The sequence below is a fragment of the Scardinius erythrophthalmus genome (genome assembly GCF_964197995.2).
Source record: "Scardinius erythrophthalmus genome assembly, chromosome: 2".
In the NCBI taxonomy this organism is placed as follows: Eukaryota; Metazoa; Chordata; class Actinopteri; order Cypriniformes; family Leuciscidae; genus Scardinius; species Scardinius erythrophthalmus.
The window spans coordinates 32,655,385-32,679,504 of NC_138222.1; the positions used below are offsets into that span (position 1 = coordinate 32,655,385).

At 38.7% G+C, this 24,120-nt stretch overlaps 1 protein-coding gene across 2 annotated transcripts; it reads left to right on the plus strand.

Moving 5' to 3' along the window:
* Positions 1-4,690: 4,690 nt before the first annotated feature.
* LOC308681218 (uncharacterized protein) lies at positions 4,691-12,792 on the plus strand. 2 transcript variants are annotated; one of them, XM_081349902.1, is made up of 10 exons: positions 4,926-5,253; positions 5,580-5,631; positions 5,726-5,910; positions 6,085-6,182; positions 6,527-6,860; positions 7,018-7,128; positions 7,293-7,402; positions 10,462-10,672; positions 11,742-11,867; positions 12,717-12,792. In XM_081349902.1, exons 3-10 carry the CDS (start codon positions 5,727-5,729, stop codon positions 12,734-12,736), a joined length of 1,194 nt encoding a protein of 397 aa, XP_081206028.1. In that variant the 5' UTR covers positions 4,926-5,253; positions 5,580-5,631; position 5,726; the 3' UTR covers positions 12,737-12,792. The 2 variants fall into 2 exon arrangements, with proteins under 2 accessions (XP_081206027.1, XP_081206028.1); XM_081349901.1 differs by having other exon boundaries at positions 4,691-5,631.
* Positions 12,793-24,120: the final 11,328 nt, after the last annotated feature.

Here is a 24,120-nt window from a genome sequence, read left to right on the forward strand (position 1 = left end):
TTTTTTTTAAAGAGCGTGCGCCCATGAGCACCCACGGAAGAAAATCGGCGCCTATGAGGCCAGCTACATCTCTGCATGGCTGCACATCGGTCAGACTTTGCCCACCGGTTACACTTAAACTAATAGAGAAACTCTCTGTTCAAACTTCAATTTAGCAGGCTTGTAGAAAAAAAATGCAATCGGACAGGTAAACAGAAGGAGGTTTTTTAAATAATACACATAATGCATGATATTACTTTGGACATTACTTTATTAAGATTCCTATTTAGGCTTCGTGGTATAATACCACTATAGTTATTTAAAACACTTACATCAGGTTGCTTTAAAGATAAAGATAAAAAGGAGTGAATCAAATATAATATTTTATGAAAGCCAAATAGTACAAAAAAAGAATGGCTCAAGAACATTTACCTGCCATTTATGTTTGTTGCCATACATACTGCATTTTACTTACAAGCACTTGTACATACAAAACATCTTTAGATAACATAACTTGACTTAACATCAGCCACACACACACACAGACACACACACACACACACACACACACACACACACACTCACACTTGCGTGTCTGGCAAGGGTTTGTTCTAGTCCCTCTCAAAAATGTTTGGAAAACTGCAAATGTATAGTTTGTCTTCCACTTTGATACACATGCATTTACCCTGAAGGCAACTAACAGGAACTAATTCTGTCTTGGATGATTCCCAGCATTGCACAATGGAAATGTGTGGAACAAAACCACAACGTTGTGGTAGTGGAAATACTGGAGCTACCTTAAATGTTGTTAATAATAATGCTATGTGATCATCCGTGTCAGAGAAAGAAATAATTTTATTGATTACCCCACATGTTCCATCTGTTAGTTTCACATAGCTTTCATCTCGTCTCTGAGATAGGGTGTAGTCTCCGCTAGTATACACCAGACCACCTTTGATCATGCGCTTATGCACTACAACTTCATCAGGTATGCACACGCGAGGGGCACAGAAGGCAGCCCGTTCTTCCTGTGTAACAACATGCACGCTCCCATTGTCAAGTAGCGTAGTATTGTCACATTTGACAGTATTTTGGACCCTTGGGTACTTGTTCAAATCAGAACAGAACCGTAACACCTCTTCTTTCACCGTGTACTTGGATGAGAAGTAAGGAATTGATCTAAATAGAAGAAACTTGGTAACTATCTGACTAGCCACTCCTTTTGTTCCTTTTACCAAAGTCAGGAGTTTGCCATTTGCGTTCTCGAAAGGAAATGCAGAATGTGTCCACAATGGGCCCCACAACTTGACTGACTTGGCAAGATGACTGAGAAGGTGAATGTTAAATGTCATCTGTGACTCACCATATAAAATCTGAAACCTGAACATGAAGTCAAGCAACAAGATCTCAGCTCTGTTGATTTCACAAGGTTTTAGTTCAGCCTTCAGTAACAGATAAATGGCTGATACAAGTAGGCCAAGATGTTGCAAGTACTTTTGGGGAAGAAGTCCTTCAAGACATGGTAGGCTGTAGAACAGGAGCCAGGATCGCCACTCAGAGGCTTTCCAGTGCACCCTATCTGACAACCCTCTAGGCAGTCGAGTAATCAGGTGTGGAGGTTGGATACCAACAATTCTAGCATCGATCTCTCTCAAAGTGGCAGGGCTGCCTACATAATATGGCTGGGTGGATGAAGAAGTATCAACCAGGAGTCTAGTAATCTGTCTTGAAACCCCCAGTAAGACTGCATGCATGTAGTCTGGGACAAACCCCCAGACAACATCAAAGAATGGCAAGTTGATTAGTGGAGAAGGACCTTTTATGCCCCTAATATTTGTCCCACCTTCTACAGCCAACTCCATATCCCTAACCATTTCCTCATTTGTTCTGTCACAATAGTCTTCTTCTGAAACTGGATACTTCACTACCCTATCAACCAGCTTCCCAGGATGCAGACAGAATCCGCAGCCATGATATCCATTAAACTGGGTAGTGTTTTGCATCAGCGGTCTCGCTTTGGAATCGACACTACAACAGAGGCCAACTATTTTGCTGTTAATAACAGACCCTTCTTTATGCCATGTGACACCAGTGTCAGCTAGGGTCTTGGCCTGGTCCACAAATGACTTGAGAAAGATTTCCATCACAGGCTCTTTTGGCCCAAACCAAAGGCCAGCAAGCAATACATTCTTAAACCTAAGTTCAGGGGGAAGCTCATTGATCATTATGTGGATGGGCCATATAGAGAACTTTGAAGAATTAAACACAGGGCTTCCATCTGAGTTGAATATGTATGATAGGTTGTGAGAATCTGAGAGGATCTGATTTGGGCCAGACAAATGTCTGTACTTCTCCCCATCATAGATGTCTGACAACACCTCATTATGACTCTTTTGCCTATCAAACCTATAATTCAAATGGGCACTCGCTTCTGTGCTTTCAAGCAGAGTCTGAATTTGTGGGGCAAGAGGAACATTGATAAAGAAGTTACCTCCATTCATAGAACCAGAATCAAAAGTGCTGCCACATGATCCACATTCATCAATTTGTTTGTCACTGATCTCCTGGACTGTTCCTATGTTGAAGTAACATTTTTCGCAGTAGAACTGAAATTCTACTCCCTCACAACTGTTTTTAAACACTCTGTTAAAAAGATACTTGGATCGAGGTACAACTTCTTGCCCAAACAATTTATTAATCAACTGCAGTAAATCATGTAACTGGCAACCAGTTATTTTATGCTTTGCTGCATGGCTCATAATCATGAGCATTGCCTCAGCTTTTGTGGTAGTTCCTGTGGCAGACAAAGCAGTGTCCATGTCAGGCTGTAGGTCAATCATTGACAGGGGATCAGTGTTCTGCTTCGTGCTGCCTGTCCTATGGTCTATCTCAGACTCTGACTCTGTTCCACTGCATGCCTTTAAAAAAGCAACATCTTTGTTAAAGGTATTGTTGTGTGTAGGTCTGCTCATACACATATTCACGCAGGTTCATAGTTATATTTTTTTAAACGTACAGACCCTCCAAAACTATACATTTATAATTGAAAACTTAAAGAAGTACATGTGTACCTGAGAGAGAGGAAAAAACAATTATCAGAAAAAGCTAAACTAGTACTCACATGTGTTTCTGAAGGTCTACTTGAGCCTGGTGCAATGTCTACCTCACTACTGTACTCATCTGTCATCAGTTCAGCTGTTTTCCATTGACCATTCTGACAATAATGTTATAGTTATGTTACAATCATGACATCCGTGTTACAATCATGAAATCTATGTAACAATCATGACATCTATGTAACAGTCATGACATCTATGTTACAATTGTTACAATCATGACATCTATGTAACAATCATGAAACGGTTGTATTTTTATAAACTTATGTTAACAAAGATTAATAAATACTGTAACAAATTAGATCAAAAAGTTTTTAATGTCGAGAGAAACATTTCAGTCAAATTGGTTTTAAAACTTGTGACTAGTAGTGTACATGATAAATGTTTATTAGAACAAGCTAAACTAGTACTCACATGTGTTTCTGAAGATCTACTTGAGCCTGGTACAACGTCTACCTCACTACTGTACTCATCTGTCATCAGTTCAGATAATTTGCATATGGAGTTGAGTGTTGTTATCGTGGCTGCTTCACTTTCTGGACCATTCTGATAATAATGTTACAGTTATGTTACAATCATGACATTGCACTAACAGCAAGAGTAACTGCGAATAATTGTACTTCATCTGACTCTGTAGCTGCCTGTTTCCATGCTTATTTTTTGAATGTGTAACGTTATGGTCTTTTATAGCTTTCAATACATCAGGAAAACAGTTCACAAAACTTTCACATACCACAAATGGTGTACTCAACATTGAATGGCTGTTCTGTATGCTCTCTGTCTCACTGTTCTGTATGCTGTCTCTCTCACTCTCTCTGTTCTGTATGCTGTTTGTCTTACTCCCTGCCTCTGAGAGCATATCTATTAAAATACCATAAGCAACAAGAAAAAAACAAGCTGAAGAAATCTCATACAAATATATATAAAGGCAAGGCAAGGCAAGTTTATTTATATAGCACATTTCATACACAATGACAATTCAAAGTGCTTTACATAGAAGAAATTAAAATAATAAAAATAAATAATAATTAAAACATTAAAACATGTTAATATATCACAAATAATGTATTTTATAATATTTAAATAACCTTTTAAAAATAGGTTCTACAAAAAAATGTAATTGACAAAGATGTATGAAACTTATGACCATTATCTCTGTTTCACTGTTACTTTTATTTAACAGGTATATGTGTGAGGACTTTTATTTTGATATCCGATGAGAATCGGATATTTCTCTGGGTTTTTATTTAGCCTATTTATTTGTCAATTAAAAATCAAAAGTTATTCTTCAGTAAGTATGTCAGACTTTGCTGGATCACCTCCGTCCTATGTACTAACGTTTTTATTTACATTTTTTAACAATAAAATGTATTCAAATAATCGGGACAATCCTACTGGATAATAAGCGTGATAGTCTACGTCTACGGTACCTGTTTCATTGGCTGTTTGGCTCTCTTCCTCGTCAACATCAACACCTGGCCTGTCATATCTACACACTGTCTGGCGAGGTATCTTTGTCTTACTTTGAGGTTCCAGGTATAGCTTATATTTTTGCCTATTTCTACGCATATTTGTCCCGAAAAATAAATAATGATGAAAAAAGTGCTTGAGACGAGATGTTGATCACGCAAAAAGGGGGCGGAGCTTAGCTTGCGCGTGACAGTTCCAACTGAAATAACGGTATAATAATTTAAACTGATCTGCTCGTTCACGAACCACCCTTTTTTACTTTTTCTGTCAGGTAAGTGTCATTAATACTTTTCATTCCTGTTATTTTCGATGCAATATTTACTTTTCTGCCCTGTCCGCTATTGAGGTAGACTATAACATAGGCCCAGCGGGCCGATGGCGGCCCACCAGTGGCAAAGTTGGCGGCCCACTGGCGTTTTGCTCATCGTTATTCCAGCGGACCACCTTCCCGGTCCGCTACCGAGCCGCTGGTTCATAATAAGTGTTTTCTGGCATACCACGGTTTAGACTGTTGGTCCAGATTGGTCGTGTTGCCGATGGTGTTATATTTTGTTATATTATAATATTTTGTCCGACCGTGTCAAGCCGCTGACTTTTGCCGCCCAATGCTGGTGGACCGCCAGCCATTGTTAGCTGATAACGGGCTGTGTATGTATTTATACTTAAATGTAAAATCAACATTGCTACAGTAAGTAAGACTGCTTATTAACATACGTTGCCACGTAAGGTTAAGTCTGTTGATAGTATAAAAAAAAGTAATTAAAGGCTGACACAGACAGAGTGCAAGTAGCAAATAAGCAGCTAACGTTACCGAATTAATTTCACAGTCAATGTCTTGCCCAGTAGTATACAGTTGGTTGAGAATATGTCTTAAGTGAACGTAAACAGTTAAACAATCCGATATGTTACGTTATTCGTGCTTTAGGTCGACAGCAGCCTAATAAACATGCCATTTCATTCGTTTTATTTGACCTTTATGTCATGTTTCTTGTAATTTGGTTATTTGCATTCTAGTGAAACAGAGCAAGTAACTTAACGTTGGCTTGCAACAGAGAGTGGCTGCAAGGTAATTATTCACAAATAAAACATTTTGTATTGCTAATACAAAGTAATTTATATAAAATGTGTTTTTATTAACTGTCGTTTGTCTTGTATGTTAGCATGTTTGCCTACGTCCGTTATATCGACGACAACATCCGACAGATAGTGCCCTTGGACCACATAAAAGGCTTCTGTCCAAAAGATGTGAAAGATTTTGAAACAAAGAAAAAATATAACATTTTGTGGAAGAAATCGCCAGAGGACCAGGGGCAATACTACAAAGCACAGATATTAAAACTGGCTGGTAGGTATTTAAAGCTACACTATATATAAGTATATCAGTCAAACTATTTGTTGCACTGCTGGAATCATAGATGTGGGTATTACAGTTACTGTTACAAAAGATTCTCAAACAACCACTTAACATATTTACTGGTGGTGACAAAGAACTGTAGTTATTTTTTCTTCTATTCTTCAGAATCTGAAGAGGAATTAAAGCGCGAGCGAATCTCAATACCCCCACTCAACAGTGATGAGGAAGACTGGTCATCTACCAAAAGCTCCAAGAATCCATCTGTAAGCTATGTAGGCTAATGCATCTCTTAAGTAATACAATTGAGTGCATTATTGCTGCACATTTTTCAGCATTGGAGGTAGTTTTTTCATAAATTTATACCATAGGGATTTAAAAAATAGTCTCCATTAAAGTGTTGTAAGTCATGAACCAAACCAATCAAAGCTATGAGGTTAATCACAACATTACACACTTTGCATTTTGCTTGTTTCAGTTCTCTGAATCTGTAATTTCAGTGAAATTATCTAAATAGCATCATGGGAAATGTAGTTCCCTATCAGTCGGTCACTATGACATATGTCTGTAAATTCTGCTGTTAAAAAAATATTTTTGGTTTATTTTATAGTGTGACAAGACAAATGACCAGAAAAAAAAAAAGCCAGCAGTCCAAAGCATACAGAAACGGAAAACTTTAATGGAAATCCTAAAAGAAAAGAAAAAAGTTGTCCAGAGCAGTTACGAAACACACAATGAGTATGTCCCCTTGGATGTGCACAAGGAACTGCAAGACAAGTACTACAACATCAAAAAAAGGATGCGAGAGGAGGAGATGAGTAATGAAGAAAAAGAGAAGAAAATTAAATGTTTAAAAGAAGAGAATAGGGACACGAAAGCTGAACTGCAGCAGCTAAGGCGGTTAAACCTTCATCTCCAAGAGGAGCTCTTCCAAAACAAAAAAAGTGAGCATTTTCAAACTGGTTGGCTATTCATTTTACATGCATGTTTTTAAAGTTCTTAGAAAGAATTGGACATATTCAAATGTAAGTTATAGCCTGTGATTTTTTATTTTTTATTGCAACAAAACTATTAAAAGTGTTGCTTAATCTGATATTACAGTAACACAAAAGGAGCCACAGACCTCTTCTGCAGGCCACACTTCACTCCCACAGCAGCCAGTTCACGGTCCAGAAGAACCAGCAGAGGAGCAAACGGCTATAATACTCAAACGTGAGCATTTTCAAACTGTTTGACTATTAATTTTACATGCATGTTTTTAAAGTTCTTAGAAAGAATTGGACACATTCAAATGTAAGTTATAGGCAGTGATTGATAAAAAAAACGAATATAGTTATCATTCTTGGTGTGAATGGGCCTTTACTCTGATATTACAGTAACACAAAAGGAGCCACAGTCCTCTTCTGCAGGCCAGACTCCACTCCCACAGCAGCCAGTTCAAGGTCCAGAAGCAGAGGAGCAGAGCATAAGACACAGGGATGACAAGGTATTTCGTAGACTGTAAAACACAAACTCTACATATTCCTATCATTTTAATGCAAAGCAGGGGAGTCTTGAGAAGCCAGGTTATCTAGTTTATCCCTGTATACCCTTAAAAATTTTTTTATTCAGCTGTGGTATTAGTATTCTTATTTTAAACTAGGGCTGCACGATTAATCACAATGAAACACAGTGCTCGCAAAATCGGCTGCCCGACGTCCCGGGGCTATTGTGTTTTCAAGTCGGGCTACCAAAATGCATAACCGGCCTGCCCGACGGGCTATCTGAAATAGTGTTCGCTTCAGTCTTGTTATAATCAGATTCAACGCGTCTTCATCTTCAATCCGCAGCAGCGCAGAGCAGAGCACATATCAGAAACAGGTGTGTGTGTGTGTGTGTGTGTGTGTGTGTGTGTGTGTGTGTGTGTGTGTGTGTGTGTGTTCACCTGAGTCTCATTGGTCTGTCAATGTCAGAATATTTGAGATGACCAATCAAATCAAAGTAGGCAGGGTTTATATTCACAGAAGCTGCTGAGAGCGAATTTGAGCAGAGCGACTCAGTTTACGGTCAAGTGCGAGATAAGATGTTAGTAGCTAAACTAAACATTTCATATTTGACAGTTTTTTTAGGTCATAAATGTGAAACGAATGACAAAAATAATCAGACAAACGAATATACTTTTGTCGAATTTCGCCATTTTGAACTGAAAATAGGCCTATGTAACGTGACTAATAATTAGTTTACTGTCATTGTGAGGGGACATTTAACAGAGCATTAACAAATCCGTTTTCATGTTAGGCACAAGATTAATAATGAATGTGTACATATTGAGAATTAATATACAATTTGTAGCCTTCAGTAAATTAAAAAAAGTTCAGCTTTAGGAGGGGAAGAGACAGGGCAAGATGAGGAGACTGAGAGAAGAAGAAAGAGTAATGTATAAGAAGTGAGAGCAAGTATTGACACATAATCTACTGCCCGCTGACATTGTTTTAAAGCTATTTCTTATCCTTTTTTGGCCTTCAAACGTCTTGAAATGGACATATCAGAGAAATAAAAAATTTGAACTCCCTAATAACCTTAAATGTAGGACCTCTTTGATTTATAAAGCCCTGTCTACGGCCCTATATTAGGAAGAAGATCAATAATGAATGTGTACATATTGTGAATGAATTTAATAAACTTAGTTAGGCTACCTAGCTTTCTTAGTAGCTTTCAGTAAAGGAATGTGTCTGAGAAAATGATTCATAAATCAACCTATCAGTTGACCCTATGTTTACTTCACTGACAGACAAAAATGAAAAGCCTATATCAGTCAAAGCTCAGCTTTAGGAGGGGAAGAGACAGAGCAAGAGAAAAAGAAAGAGAATTGATACTTTGCACTTGACGTCACAAGTACTGTCTGGCGGGCAAGAACGTCGTTCTCCAGCAACGAAACCCAGTAAACTAATCAAGGGTCGCCAGTTTTACTATACAAAAGTTGGTGTTTTGAGGTGTAAACGACATGCCAGATAGTTGATGAGATAAGCAACCTTCACAGTATACACACGTCTGTGCCTATTACCATCAAAGGTAATTTCAACATTTGTTTGAACACAATGGGTGTATGATCATGTAATTAATCGTGTCTTTAAGTTACTGTAGTTTTGTCAATCAACACCACCAATATTTACCAGCTGGTTCGGCGAGTCAGCTGTTTGTGTTATGAATCTAAGCTAGACTAACTGTAACGTTATGTTCACACCGCCGCTGGCGAGAGCAGCAAAATTCATTGAAAATGAATGATTTCCGGGCACTTTGACGCTCTCGCCGGTGGCGGTGTGAACGTACAGTAACAGCTGTCGTCTTTTGCTAACAATAACAGAAGTGTGTGATAGGTTGTTTTGAGGTTTGCGATATCTATGATTTTCAATGAGAACCAGAGATGACCCAACAGTAGAGCTAACGTTAGATTATTTACGGAGGAATTATTACTGCTCTATTATCTTTAAAAAACTTGTCTGCTTTACACAATTTAGGAGTTATTATCTTGGAGTTAATCCTAGTCCATATGCAGCTAGCTCGCTAACAGACTTGATAGCTACTAGAAAGACCTGGAACTACAGGACTCTACGTTGGAAATACCCGTTTGTTGCCCGCCAGGTATCCATGGTAGTCACGTGACTGCAAAGTATCAATAGGAGTGTGCTGATGAGGAGAGAAAAATAATCAGCTGCCCACTTACATGGTTTTAAAGCTATTGTTATCCATTTTTTTGGCCTTTAAAACATCTTAAAATGCACATATGTAGATCAGAGAAATCAACATTTTCTCGGGGTGCCCCCGAACCCCCCTGACTAGCCTGCCTCACATTCGGGACCTCAGTGATGATAAAACCCTGCCATCTGCATGTTAATGAAACTTAATAGTGAGCATTAGACCCTAAACTAAAGTGTTACGTGTTTTTTTTGTTTGTTTTTTCATACCCTCATTGGGGGCTGAGCCACAGACACACTGATTCATGTTCCATACTGGTCACACACATTTCAGTTCAGTTAGAACCAGATGCATATTTGTTGATATTTTGTGTTTTGAAAAGGTTTTTGATTCATTGTTTTGACTCCTAACAAATTTTCTACATTAAAAATTGTCTTTTTATCTGGGCTAGTAAAATTCATTTCGGGGCTACCAAAATACGAAGAGAGCCTGCCCGAAGGGCTACCAGCGATTTTGAAATTTTGCGAGCCCTGAAACAGCACGGTAGTCATGCATTATAAATTCATAATACAATTTTTCTGGATCTCATGAAGTCATAATGTTCCTCATTTAAATAATACCCAACCACAAAATACGCAAAAAAGTACATACTTCTCCAGCCATCGTGGCCAAGAGTCAAGTCAAGAGCCACGGAGGCCAGTCCTACATGACTCCTCAAACTACCTGCATCGCCATGGCCCCCTTAGTTACCTGCTACCTATTGGTGCCAAGTAATCAGTAAAACCAATATAATGGTCGACCTCTACTTTTAAATGAGGTAAAATGGTCTTATGCATATTAATGTTTTTTTTTTTTTTTTTTTTCTTTCAGGATCTAGGACATGGAGTCCTGATACCCACAGGAAAGTGGGACATCGTGAGGAGATTAGAGGGGGACTCAAAATTCTGCAAGAGCTTAGCTGTAGTCATATGGGGTACCACAGTCCTCAAACAGAGGAGTGTTACGGGGATGAAATGTAACGCAAAACCTGAGGCTGAGGCAAAACCACCTCTGAGTCCAGAAAAGATCTCCGCTATCAAAGGTAAAACTGTCAAATTTAGCTATAATTAAATCTCAACACAAGACACTAGGGCTGTAATCTCCCAGTTGACTAGTCGATTAATTGGTAGGCTCTTGATTTTTCTAACGTCATTTTTAGTCGATTTTTAGTTAAAGACAGCTTGATCATGCCGGTTTGCACTGCACAACATCAGGAAGATCAGGCCTTACCTAACTGAGCATGCAACACAACTTCTCGTCCAGACTCTGGTCATATCTAGGCTTACTGCAATGCTCTTCTGGCTGGACTTCCATCATGTGCAATTAAACCACTACAGATGATTCAGAACGCTACCCCAGAACGCTAAAAAAAGACTAAATGTAAATGTATGCCTATTAACAACTGGCCGGGGACTACAGCTGGAAATTAGCCGTAGAGGCTAAAGCTGCTCTTTTATCAAAAGACACTGTCCACGTTATTATAAACTAATAAACTAAATAAGGAACACAGCAGTCATTTTGATGTTCCTAAATCCAAACCGCTGAAGACGCAGTGGCAGAGTTTTGTTTTCAAAGGGAATATTCCCCACGATCAACGTCAATGCTTTCATGTTTCGCGAATCATTTCTCACCAGACTGCTTTATAAACGAGGGTCAGTATATAGCTGGTTTTGCTAAGAAGCTGCTCCTGAAAAAATAATCGGTAAATCATTAGTCATGATCAGTACTTGAATTAAAAAACACAACCGGGTGTATGTCCAGCTGGAGCAACCAGCACCTGGAGCTTTGTGGTTCTGTGTGCTCTACCTCCTTAAATTGTCACTGTATAACTTCAGATTTCAGTTGTCAAGCATCATATTCTACTTAATTTCCTGTGTGGTCAGATTTAAAATGTTTTAATTACTCTGAAAAGCATCCTGGTGCTACTTTTTTTCCAGTACATCCTCGAATTATTGTCATTCCATTATCACATTGTACACAAAACACTTTGTATTTACAAATTATTTGGTAAATCATTAGTCATGATCAGTACTTGAAGTAAAAAATGTATTTATTTATTTGTGTGTGTGTGTGTGTGTGTGTGTGTGTGTGTGTGTGTGTGTTCTAAACAGAGTGTCTGTCTCAGAGGCTGGAGGAAAGGGGTCACACCTCAGAGGAAATAAATAAGCGCCTCCTAAGTGTACGGAAATACCTGGCTGAGAAGATCAGTGATATAAACAGGACAAAAACTATCACTGGTAAGTATTTAAATACCCATTTCTTAAGTAAGGGATAATGTATAGCGAGGCGATTGTTATAGCAAATACAACCCCGTCTTGAATCAGCCTGAAGGGGTTGTATTGCAATTATTACCTATTATCCAACTGCGCGAGACTTTTGTGTGCATGTGCTTGTCAAACAATGTCAAACATTTTGTTAAAGATTATAACATCTTTGAAAAAAAAAACACTGTCAGTTCTGTTTTTGAATAAAGGGTTGAAATAATATCTTTGTAGATTTATATGTTCATCATTTCATTGGGTAACTGTTGAGCAGCTTTTTTTGTTGAAAGCTTGACCACTTTCTTTGACACATCAGTTCCTACACTTCTTGAGTGCTCGAGTAGTGTTGTAAAATGGATGGTTCCGGTCCTCATGATTGGCTGAATTGCTTTATAAGCCACTGTAAAACTCTAAAACATAACAAACACCTGGGACCTCATTACATCATTAGCCCCTTTCACACATAGTCCTCACTGGTGAATTACTGTTAAGAGATCGTGTGTGAACAGGACTTTTTAAAAAATACTGGTAAATCAGTTTAGCCAAATAGCCAATTTACCTATGTATTTATTTATTTATCACTTAAATGATTTCGGTGCATCCTAGTTGAACTATCTGTTTTATAATTTAAAACCTACACCTGGAGAAGATTAAATAAAAGATGACTGTAATGCTGTAAAGTTTACAAAGATCTTGAATCTGCTCAAAGTACGCCCAAAGATGTTGGATGAATATATATAAATATATAATGTATGAATAATCTTATGTACTGGTAATGTGGTTTAAGAGGTACATTGTCCTAATGAATTCTCCTTCTTGTTGCAGGTCTCAGTCAGCCCAAGTGAAGACACACAATGTGTTAATGTAAAAAAACTGAATTAAGTAATAAAAATGTAATATTAATATTTTGTGTCAGATGTTTATTTCCAGCTGGGTTGAGTAAAAAAGCAGGTCTTAATACTGTATATAGTTTGTATTTCGGGTGCATGTTCTTTTTGCAAAACAAAACCTGAGCTGTAAGCTATTGAAAAGTTGGTGTGAAGTTTATATCAATTGTGTATAATAGTAGTTATAATTCAAATTAATTTATTAAAAACTATAGTTAATGTCCTAATTATTAACAGCTAAAAGCATCAAACCTACAAATCTTAACCAATACACAACTGTAATGGAAACCATTAAATATGTGCAATTCAAGACCAATACAAATTTGTAATGAAACCATCAGAACCAATACAAAAACTGTAATGGAAACCATTAAATATGTGCAATTCAAGACCAATACAAATTTTTAATGAAACCATCAGAACCAATACAAAAACTGTAATGGAAACCATTAAATATGTGCAATTCAAGACCAATACAAATTTGTAATGAAACCATCAGAACCAATACAAAAACTGTAATGGAAACCATTAAATATGTGCAATTCAAGACCAATACAAATTTGTAATGAAACCATCAGAACCAATACAAAAACTGTAATGGAAACCATTAAAATACAAATCATGACCAATACAAATTTGTAATGGAAACCCTTAAAACCAATAAATCCTAATGGAATATGGCCCAAAACACACTACGTAATGGACTCCACTTGGTAATGGTTTTAATGGTTAACGGCTGATGGTTTGTAATGGTTTTGTAGTGGAAACCATTAGCAATTCTGTAATGGTTTCTATTGTTTTTTTCAGCAGGGTATTCTATTGCGCTCCGTCTGTTCGGCGCGCATGCACGCGGGGGCGCTCGTTCACGGAAGTATAGCTTGCAGAAAGCTCGCCCACTCATGACGGCAAACTGGACTTTCTAACATTTACAGATGGAGAATATGTCCGTGAAATGTAAGTTATGCACTGAGGAAATTATTGGATGTCACTTCAGCTTATGGCTAAATACTAATAGAGGTACATTTGTTTCCACCAATCGCTGCACAAGTTTAAGGTTACGTATGATGACGAAAGCACGTTAGTGCGAGCCCTCCCGGAACCCATAGAGAATGCATTGCAGTGCCTGCAGTTCGAAAAAAAAAATCTTTGAATGTAAGTCTATGGGAAGACTCTGGGCGATTCTCAGCCAGAGTGAAATCGCCCAAAAAGAGGCGGTACTCCACAGAACGTGACTCGGCGCTGATTGGACTATATCCAGAGGCCGAGTGAGTGACTGCTAGCGTAACTCTGTGGTTGAATGAGATAGTGATAGAAAGTCCCTTTCACACTTAGGTGGTGCGTCGCCCGATCGCCCTAATGAAGAAACCGCCGCTGCTCAACTTTATGAAATGTCACCATTTTTAATTACAAATAGGCCTATGTTATAGGGGTGTAACGATACCCTCATGTCAATATTCGATACATATCACGATACTTTTTTACTGTTGATTAAAATGCTAAATTTGATATTACATTGTGGGTGGAAATTAATAGGCTTGATCTTGGTGCTGGAAATCTAATGCACAGGACAATAGTGACGCCAGAATAAAAATATTCATGATTCTGAAGCTGAAAATACAGAATTATTTTAGACAAATATGCTTGCACTGTCACTGACTAGACATATTTAAATAACGTCGACCACTTTTTACTGGTAACATAAGACATTTAAAATTATCAGGGCCCACAAATATCCCCCCACTGCATTATTATACATTATATTCAACATTATGTAGTTATATAATGTAGTACTGACTCTCACAGTATTTTTTATTTTGGATGAACTATACTTTGTTTAGCTTTGTTTACTGCCTACTTAGGATGGATCAAGTTGCATTTCTGCATTTGTTAATCACTTTGAATAAATAGTGTTTTAAATTAATAAATGTGAATGTGTATAATTTACTAAATGAGAACATATAAAAAAAGTGGAGATTCATTGCACTTAGAATTGGCATGAAACGGAAGTTGAGAGAATTTTTTCTTTTTCATATTGTGACGGGACGGGACTTGATTTTGTCCATCGGGAATTGATTTGCTTGTTGGATCATTGTTGTTAATTGCTGCAATTTCATGTGAGTGACAGGTTGCTGAGAGTAGGTATTATTGTGCCAATGCACTTTTCATCAGAGAAGAGATGTCATTGCGAGGGGGAGGAGAAGTTAATGTTTCTAGTTCTGAGCATGATTTGTGTCAGACTGTATAAGGAGAGTAAATGTTGAAATTAAAGTGTTATTTTATGTGTTTTTGTACAGGATAAATATAGGGGGAGATCTGTTAACTCTTTCCCCACCAGCGTTTTGTAAAAAAGTGGCCAGCCACCTCCAGCGTGTTTGATAATTTTGACAAAAATATCATGGCCCCCAGAATATTTTGTTGTATGAATATCTGAACATGCCATATATCAAAATAAAAAAAACAGACCCTCTGCTTTAAAAAAAAATAAAAAAATGTTTTATTCTAGCTTCATGAATTCTTTTTTTATCAACACTTGAATATGGGTAAGTTTGACATTATTGCCTGTGCCGCTGGCAACAAAACGGATCGGCTCGGAATCGGAAGGATGTGAGACTGACTAGCCGGTTACCAGTCCGGGCCAAACATGTGGAAAATTGTCTGATTCCGGTCCCTCGCCGGTCGATCCTCATTGTGCATATGACAGACAGTAGCCCCTCTCCCAGATGTCACAATTAAGTTGTCTTTCAATAGCTTTGAGATATCCCCTCGCACAAGCACTCGTGCCCTGTCAGGCAGCTTATCTGCTCTGGTAGAGGTGTGTTTTCTTTCCCACACTTTTGTCAAGCAGGAAAACAGCTATTTACAGGCCTGCCAACAATGATTTCCACAGCCATCCTGTGTGGTTAATCCAGTACATATCAACAGTCTGGCCACATCTTCCATCCATCTGTCCATCGTTCCATCCTTAGTCCATCTATCCGACCGACCGGCCAGCCAGTCAGCCATCCCATTTATTTTGTTTGCTTTTGGAGGAAATGGATGTGAGCAATCATTTTGTTGAGAGCTGAGACTGAAATAGCAATTCTGTCACCATAGTTGCCCAGCTGGTTTATGTTGCCTTCAGTGTTGTACATGTAACATCATTGATTTATCTCATCTCATTGTAGCCATGTTTTTCTAATGTGATTTGCAAAGGGAAACAATCTCAGATGAAAAGTTCAAATAGTCTTTAACTACAGTTGCAGTGAATTTTGGAATGAAAAAGCTGTCACTCAAAAAAAAAAAAAAACAAGAAAGAAATAAAAAGTATTTGTGGTGTTGGATAAAAAGAGTGAATAGGTAAGAAAAGGATAAAAAAATATCTTTTCCCAAGCCTTTGTAGAAATGATAAGTGCGGTATCATATTGGAGAAGTCAGTTCCATTCACTCACTATAGTGTGCCCATTGAGTACATGCAGCTGAATTAGACTTTCAAATCACACAGACTTTGTTATTTTCTTCAAGTCTTGCTGTGCACAAGGCTCTTCATCTCCCGACAATCAGCGTGCGAGGTCGACGGGGCAAGAGAAAGGAATCATAGAAGCAGAAGTGTGAATGTTTAAAATGCAGCTGTTCTTGTTCTTGGCTGCCATTAATGTTGGCTGCCAAAATGGCTGGAAGCCTCTAATGATGTGTGGAATAAGAGGACACGGTCTGTATCGTCACCAGCAGTCATGCCGTCTTTAACTTTTCACCTGCCTGACAGCATTCTTGAAAATGCCAACCGTTCCTTTACTCCTTTACTTGGTTGGTTCGCATGAGCTCTGAAAGCTGAGACAGGCAGCTGATTAAAGGGAGTTCCTGATTAAAGCACATCCGACTTTCATCTCAATGACTCTGCTAAGAGTATGCGGCGAATGAGCCTTAAACACAATAAAAATGTAATTAGTCTTTCTTGCATTAATTAAATGTCAATCATAATGAATCCATTACATGTTATTAGGCTTTCTGAGAGTTGCACCAGATTGCTTGATTACTGCAAGAGCACACCTGTACCAAAAAATTGCCCCAAAACAATTCTTGTTATGTGTATTATGTTGTTCAATACAAACATCAGATTATTGTAGTGGTACACATAGCATGCTAATTCAAAACTAATTAAAGTGATATGCAATCTGTTAGTTTATCAGGAGGAAGATTGGAATGTAAAATACCCTCAAGCTAAACACCCAAATTTCTCAGGAGAAAGAAAGGCAGCTCGATTTCTGTGTACAAACGGGTAGCAATTGGACTGTGGTCTTTCCATCTTTGCTGGAAATGGGAACTGCTTTTTTCTCATTTTCTCAGGTGGCATTGCTGCCTCAGTGGCACGTCACCTTTGTTTAAATCAATACTGCAGAAAGAGTGACAGAGAGAAGTAGGGAGTGTGGGGAGGCAAAGAGTTGGCACCGTTAAGAGAGACATTTAGTAATTTTTAAAAGTGCAAGAGACAAACAATATACGTACACTGTTTTAAAATTAATGTACTGTAACTAATCAGATATAAACTGGTAGACTTTGTAGCTTTATGGCCATTTTTTTTATAACCAGCATCAGATATGTTACAGAATGAAAAATAGTTGTTGGTTTGAACAAGAAAATGGGATCTGTACTTGTCTTGTGTGTGAACAGGCCTTTAAATCGGTCTCCATTCAGGTGTGGAGCTTGAGCAGAAATCAGTTCCCATTCTTCAACAAAGTCAACCATAACATTTTCACGTAGCACTAGTCAGCAGCTGAGGGGCTGGGTTTCTGAAGTCATTCGTCATTGTTCAGTGTTATATGTTTCATTCTACCTGGGTTTTCTTGCAAGGTCACCAAAAAGAGTTAATTTCACACTATGATGCTGTAGCGCTGCTAAGGGAGGGGTGGCAACAGTCAGCTCAGCCAATCAGGCTAAAGGTCTGATTGGGTGAGAGAGCCACTATTGAAACTCTAGGCTACAGAGAGGAGCATTGTGTGATGAATGTAAACATATGGGAGTTCCAATGGTCCCACCTCTGTTCCTTCTGACTTAACGTTGACAAAAGCTCTTAAGGGATGTTAGTGTAAATGCCGACTCTATTCTAACAAGCAGGAGTATATAGTGGAAAAATTTGACATTGACCTTGCCAAAGTTTGTTCTTTTTAAATTATATTGCAGTTGTTTTTCTAGTTTCTAACCCTGTCACACTTACTTGTGTGATTACAGTTTGGAGTCATATATTTTAAACCTGAGTAGCAATCACAACTAGTAAATTTCCACGTACTGTGTGCTGAACCTCTCATATAAGAAATGACATGTGTTTGAGTGCCCCGAGTCAAGTGTAGATCAGCAAAATAGAGCCGAGTATACTGTACAAATCAATGACAACTACAGTTTTCTATCCATACAAGTGCCCCATTTGTGTGAAGTCATCAAAGAATCTGAGCTCTTCTCAAATTTTACATCAAACTAAAATAACTATTTTCGACAAGGGATGTTTTTGCTGCCAACGATGAATCAAGTAAACCAATTGCAAACAACTCATACAACATGACTTGACACCAATTTCTAGCCTTTCCCTGCAAGTGCAGCCAGATCTATTCATATGATATTATGATAGAAGGCACTGAAATGACATTGAGCTAAATGACACCAGTGGCCAGCAAAGGAGGCAAAAGTGACATGCAGTCAATCTAGTATTGCTACAGCAATGCATCAAGACAAATTTCAAATAAAGTCTGTCAAAATGTGGCTTGTCTCCTATCGAGATGGCAATGATCTTGTATCACACTGAATGGGTTTATTTTGCGATAATTACCGGCTTATTCTTTTTTGGAACTATTTACCAACTAATGTTTTATTGTCTTTCTATCAAAGATTTTATTCTCATATATTAAAATGAATACTCTCCTCTATTTGTGTTACAGTAGGTAGTCATGGTAACCATTTTCAGTCATATGATAGCACCAATTAGCTGCTTGGGTTGATATGAGAACAGTGGCTGTTGGGTGATACTGAAAGCAATGTCAAAGCCTGGTCTTTGAATGAAAGAAAGAAAATGTGGAGTAAAATCTTTCGAGAGGACAATATAAAATGACTCCTGTTGTGCTGTGTTCATTAGCTTTAATTCATTAATGTGCAAATTAACCCCAGACACACAAAGAGCAGCAGCGGCAACTTAGAGGGGTGTTAAGAGAGGGATCTAATGTGGTCATCTAAAGGTTATGAATGAATAATTCATTAAACGATTTATTTCCGGTTGTCACATATTACTGTGGCCCCTATGTCCCCTCGACTGGATTTCAACAGCGCTGCTAAGATGGCACGTTGGGAGAGAGTACAAAAATTAGAAAAGAGGGAATAGTTCAGGATCCAGAGACACAGCTGTGTGCTGATGGTTATGCTCCGTACTTTTGCATCTCCGCTAGTGCATCAGGAACAGATGGGTCTCGGTTAATTGAATTATTTATTAACCAAATCTCTGAGCATATGCTGGACATTGAGCATCCTGTCTTGTCTGAGCCGCCCAGCAGTCGTCAAATTTCCGGCCTCCTCTGAAGAGCCTCCTCCCAACCACGTTCCACATCCTGAGGAGAAGAGAAAGAGGGTCAGTAAGAACAGGAAACACTAGTGGGAGAATTAGGACGTGCTAATGATTTACCTATTTGCCTTTGGCCATTTCGTAGCACCGGCAGTTTATTTTCCTCTTTCTTCCTCCACTCTAAGCATCGCTCCAGGCCTCCCTGTAGAAGACGATGCCGCTTAGCTATGAGCAGTTCTGGGAGCAATAACAGTAAGACTGGTGAGAAGTTTTTGCCCTCGAACTCTCCAGGGATATGCAACACTCTGTGAAGATGCCCTCCCCTTTCAAAAAATGAAAAAAGGAGTAGGAAATCACCCTCCACATTGTGCTTATCCTGACAAATGGGCCGATGATGATCCCTGATTAGCTTCAGTAGAGGTCACAATGCTCTTTTCCTATCTGCTACAGAACACTGGCATTTAAAGACCTGGAACGTAATAAATGTGTAGCGATAAAAGGTTTAATACAAGGGTCAAAAACATACGGTGTCGAAATGCGCTCAATAAAGAAGGCCTCAAAAACAAACCGTGCAAAATCTAATTTAAAGGCGATGGTACATTCTTATTTTAGAGTTAAACATACCTGCTACAGTATTTGAGCACGTTCAGAGCAGACAGACAGTTGCTCATTTTCACCACCACCGTCACCACGGCAGGCCCCCAAATCCTCTCCTCTCCTGTCTTGTCAAATACAATGAAATGGCTTTGATCTTCTATCCTAACTCAGCTCTGTATAATTTCAACAGCTGCTGAGAAACCTGCTCTCTACCTGAGTGTTTGTCAGCCCAAGCAATTTGTCTTTGGATGGATTGCATTGGGTGATAGCTTTATGGAGTCACGGCCAAAGCTTGCAGCGCTGCCTGCAAAGAACAAATCTCTGATACTCACAATCATGCGAGACACGGGGAAGAATGAAAGGAAAAGAAAGGGGAAAGGAAGGGAGAGAGAAGTCAATCAAATGCAGCTATTGTGGGAACCATTGTAAGGGTATCAATTACTTTGTGTCAGTCTCTAAAGACCTTCCCCTGGTAATGCTGAACACAAATACAGAACGAGATGTGAGGTAAATTATTGAGACAAGGAGGTCTACAGATATACCGACACAAATACAGCAAAGAGACACTAGACTGACAGCCTGAAGGGTGAGCCCAGCATCAGACATCTGTGTGCACATTTCAATACTGAGCTGAGTGTGTGCGTTGTTAGTAGCGTCATGCTTGTTCTGAGAGGAACGTTGTCTTTGGAGGCTTCTGTTGTATTTAAAGTACACATCCTCTTGTGTTTCGAAGCTCGAGTGGATAGAATAAAATTAGCAAAACAGTTGGGGAACACTTGTACCTGCAACTCACACAGCTTGTAATTGCTCTGTGACTTCAGCTCAGCGGTGAGAGGAAAGGAACCAATTAAAAGCCAAATACGGCCTTTGAGGTGTCCACTAAAAATAGCCACTCAAGCAGTGTCTGCTGTGAGTTGTGACAGAAAATATGGCAGGAGGAATTTGGGGAATAGTATCCTACAGTTCTAAATAAGTGCACCACTGTGTTGCTTTCGCGGTGCGAAATGAAATGTTGCAAGCAGTGATTATAAGAAAGGTGTCTGCTGTTGTTTTCTCAAAGGATGAGATGTTTAAAGACCCAGGCTCTCTAGCAGCTGCATGCAACTGATGTCTTTGGAAAATTAGGCAAGCTGAGGCTTGTTATTGTGTTGTGGCTGATGAAGCAGAGGGCTTTTTCAGCCACCACTTACTTATGTTCTTCATATTAATTCAGTTAATCTTTTCGTGTATGAACTAAGATGAAGTTTCTCACTGTGATAACCTTTACTGAATGCTGAAATGACATCATTTTACCAAGTTTTATGAAATTGGATATGTTAAATAGACTCTTTACCTCGGTTCCAAAACCTGGTGATCTCTGCCTTGAAGCCATTCATTAGGCTACATTTCAGTTTTATCAAATGCTTATTAAAACAAGTGTGTCATTTATTATTCAAAAAATTCACAATTGATAATTTGTCTTGCCTTGTCCGCCATCAAGCCTTTCGCAATGCATTATGGGATTGCCTCCTCCACAAAGTGTAGTGAAGCTGCCTTACATTTTATCACATTTTAGGAGACATGCATGATGCCTTTTTTTTTTGCAAAGTATACATGTAAAGCTGTCTTTAAATTTTGCCACAGTGTGATGTATAAGGTGTCTGCACCTATGATGCCATTATATGCTCCCTCTGTAGGTAGCTCACTAGGTTTTAGAACAGAGTGTTTGCATATGGTTTGTATTATTTTGTTGATGTGATGTTTTCAAGGGGTCATATTATCTCTCCTGTTCCCCCATATTGTTAATCTTAATTATCTAATGGTCAGCTCCATCACAAGCGCCTTTTTATTAAGACAAGGTCAAAGTTGAATCCATCACCTTTAGTGACACGGCTGATTATGAGGTCAGAATGAGTCATAGGGATAGATAGGGGTAATTTAATAGGGCCAAAGGTCAAATTTAAATGTGATGTTGGATCTCTAAGGGTCACAGATTTGTTCCCCTTTCCTCTTCACCCCCAGTACTACAAATGTCTTCAATCAGGACTGGAGGCTTATGGGAAAGCAGCTCAATCTTTTCAAGATTTTTCACACGCCCTCTCCACTTTTCAGATCTAACCACTCCAACCCAAATATTGTTTTAACCAGTCTTGCAAACCTTATGCCATGCAATAATCTCTGCTGTGTATGTGAGTGGCGTATGAACGTAATTAAAATGCTGTTATTGTGCTCTATTTTCTCTGTGGTGGACACTTAATTTATAATTTAATGCTGATTTAACTCTTCTAGCATTTAAACATGTTTCTTATAGGCTTTTGACTGCTGTCCACTTTTATTAGGCCATGAGTTGTTTCTCAACAGTATGTTTTCATTTCTCATCTTCACCAGTACTTCTGAAGATTGGATGTTTGAGTGCTCCGTAATTGAGACTGAAACTTGGCCATGCATTATGGATCATAAGTACTAGGCCTCATTTGAATATGCATTGCACAGTCCACCAAAGTGGATTGCCTCTCTAAGAGTGCAGGAGCACTGAACTGAATTATGCAAAAGACCCAAACTGGATTGAGACTTGAATTGGAGACTGGAAAAATATTGATCTTCATCTGTTTGTGTGTCATAAATCTGGTGCACTGTGTATGTGTCTCATAAAAGCAGATTGTCTTCCACCTCCTTTTGCATTTCCACCATATCTCTGTTCAGTAGCACCGTGAGCTGTGTGTGCAAGTGTGTGTCGATTGGACGAATGCACGAATTGAGTGAGTGAATGACTCACTCCTATCTGTTTAGTGCTGCATACATAGAGACGTGTTTCATCTACTGGCTTTGTGACAGGTCCAACCATGTGCCGCAGCTCATCAGTCGTTGTGCTGTGTATGATGATCTTCCTCTCTGGGGCCGTGGGCCGGAGATACGCTGAGGATGTGTTGGGACTAACAAGTATGTGAGTACAATGCAGTTGGGCGTTGACTCACCAGCTGCCTTTCTTTGTCAGATCCCCTCTCTCCCATTTGAGGGCATCCCAGTCACAGGCTCACCATGACAGAGACTGTCACAACCAAACCATTAACCTTCATTTTGAGCAACAATAATCCTGTTGTAATGGAGATGCCATTTTATTCACTCAGCATTGCTGTGCACACACCGGATCCAGGGTGAATTCTGTAAGTAAACAATTGCTGATTGATTCTGCAAATGTTCATAAACTGTGACTCACTTTCAGGAAGTCTTTGATTTCCAGGGAATGGTGACCATTGCCATTTTTCTTCTTTTGTTACCACATACCTACACACATTTGTGCTACAGTATATAGTGTGTGCACGTAGTACACTGGCACAAAATTATCACCAATGTTTACAGCAAAGAACAATTTGTTTCCCTGACAAACAATTCTCAGGTGGTTCCCTCCTTGTTCTTAGAAAAATACATAGAAAAATACTTCAAAATGGTTGAAACCAGTTTGAAAGTCAGTTTGAAGTCACTATATAACGTCATCCTTACCTCACACTGTCTTATTCAAAGGCCCACGGTGCACAGCGCTTTGCATCTTTTCAGTGCAATTCCATTTGAAGTGCAGTAAAACAAAAACATCATTGGCTGGAGGTGTTTCTCTGGAGAAATGCTTTTTAATGTTGGATTGTTTGAAGCTTCATCTCTGTGAAATTCCCATTTTAAGAGGATGCACACTGTTTTCATAGGGTATGATTGAGCAAAGTGAGGACCTGCGAGAGAAGTAAAGTTTGAATATGAATATTGGTGTCAACCATCTTGGTTAAGAACAATTGATTTCCGTTGTGATACACCCACAATACAGTCATGATGTACTGAGTAAAGGCTGCATTATTGCTCTATTGCTGAAACAATGATTCTGGTTGTCATTACTGTACACACATGAGCTTTAATGTGAACATGGATCTAGAGAAAAACAGAAAAATATGGGGCAAATTCACAATTGCTAGATTTGTGCCACTTTTTTTATTTCAGTGCAAAAACCTTTCTTATTCACTAACAAGTGAAGTCAAGTCACTTTCATTTATATAGCGCTTTTAACAATATAGATTGTTTCAAAGCAGCTTTACAGTGATGATAGGAAATTAAAGTAACAAAGATTGTTTTGGATTTACAGCAGCTCTAGAATACAGTTATTGTCCAGCTTAAGTTAGCTGTCCAACTAAAATTGTCCAGCTAACCAATGCAATCTACTTGATCCGATTGATTTATCTTTGTAAATTAAAAGGATAGTTCA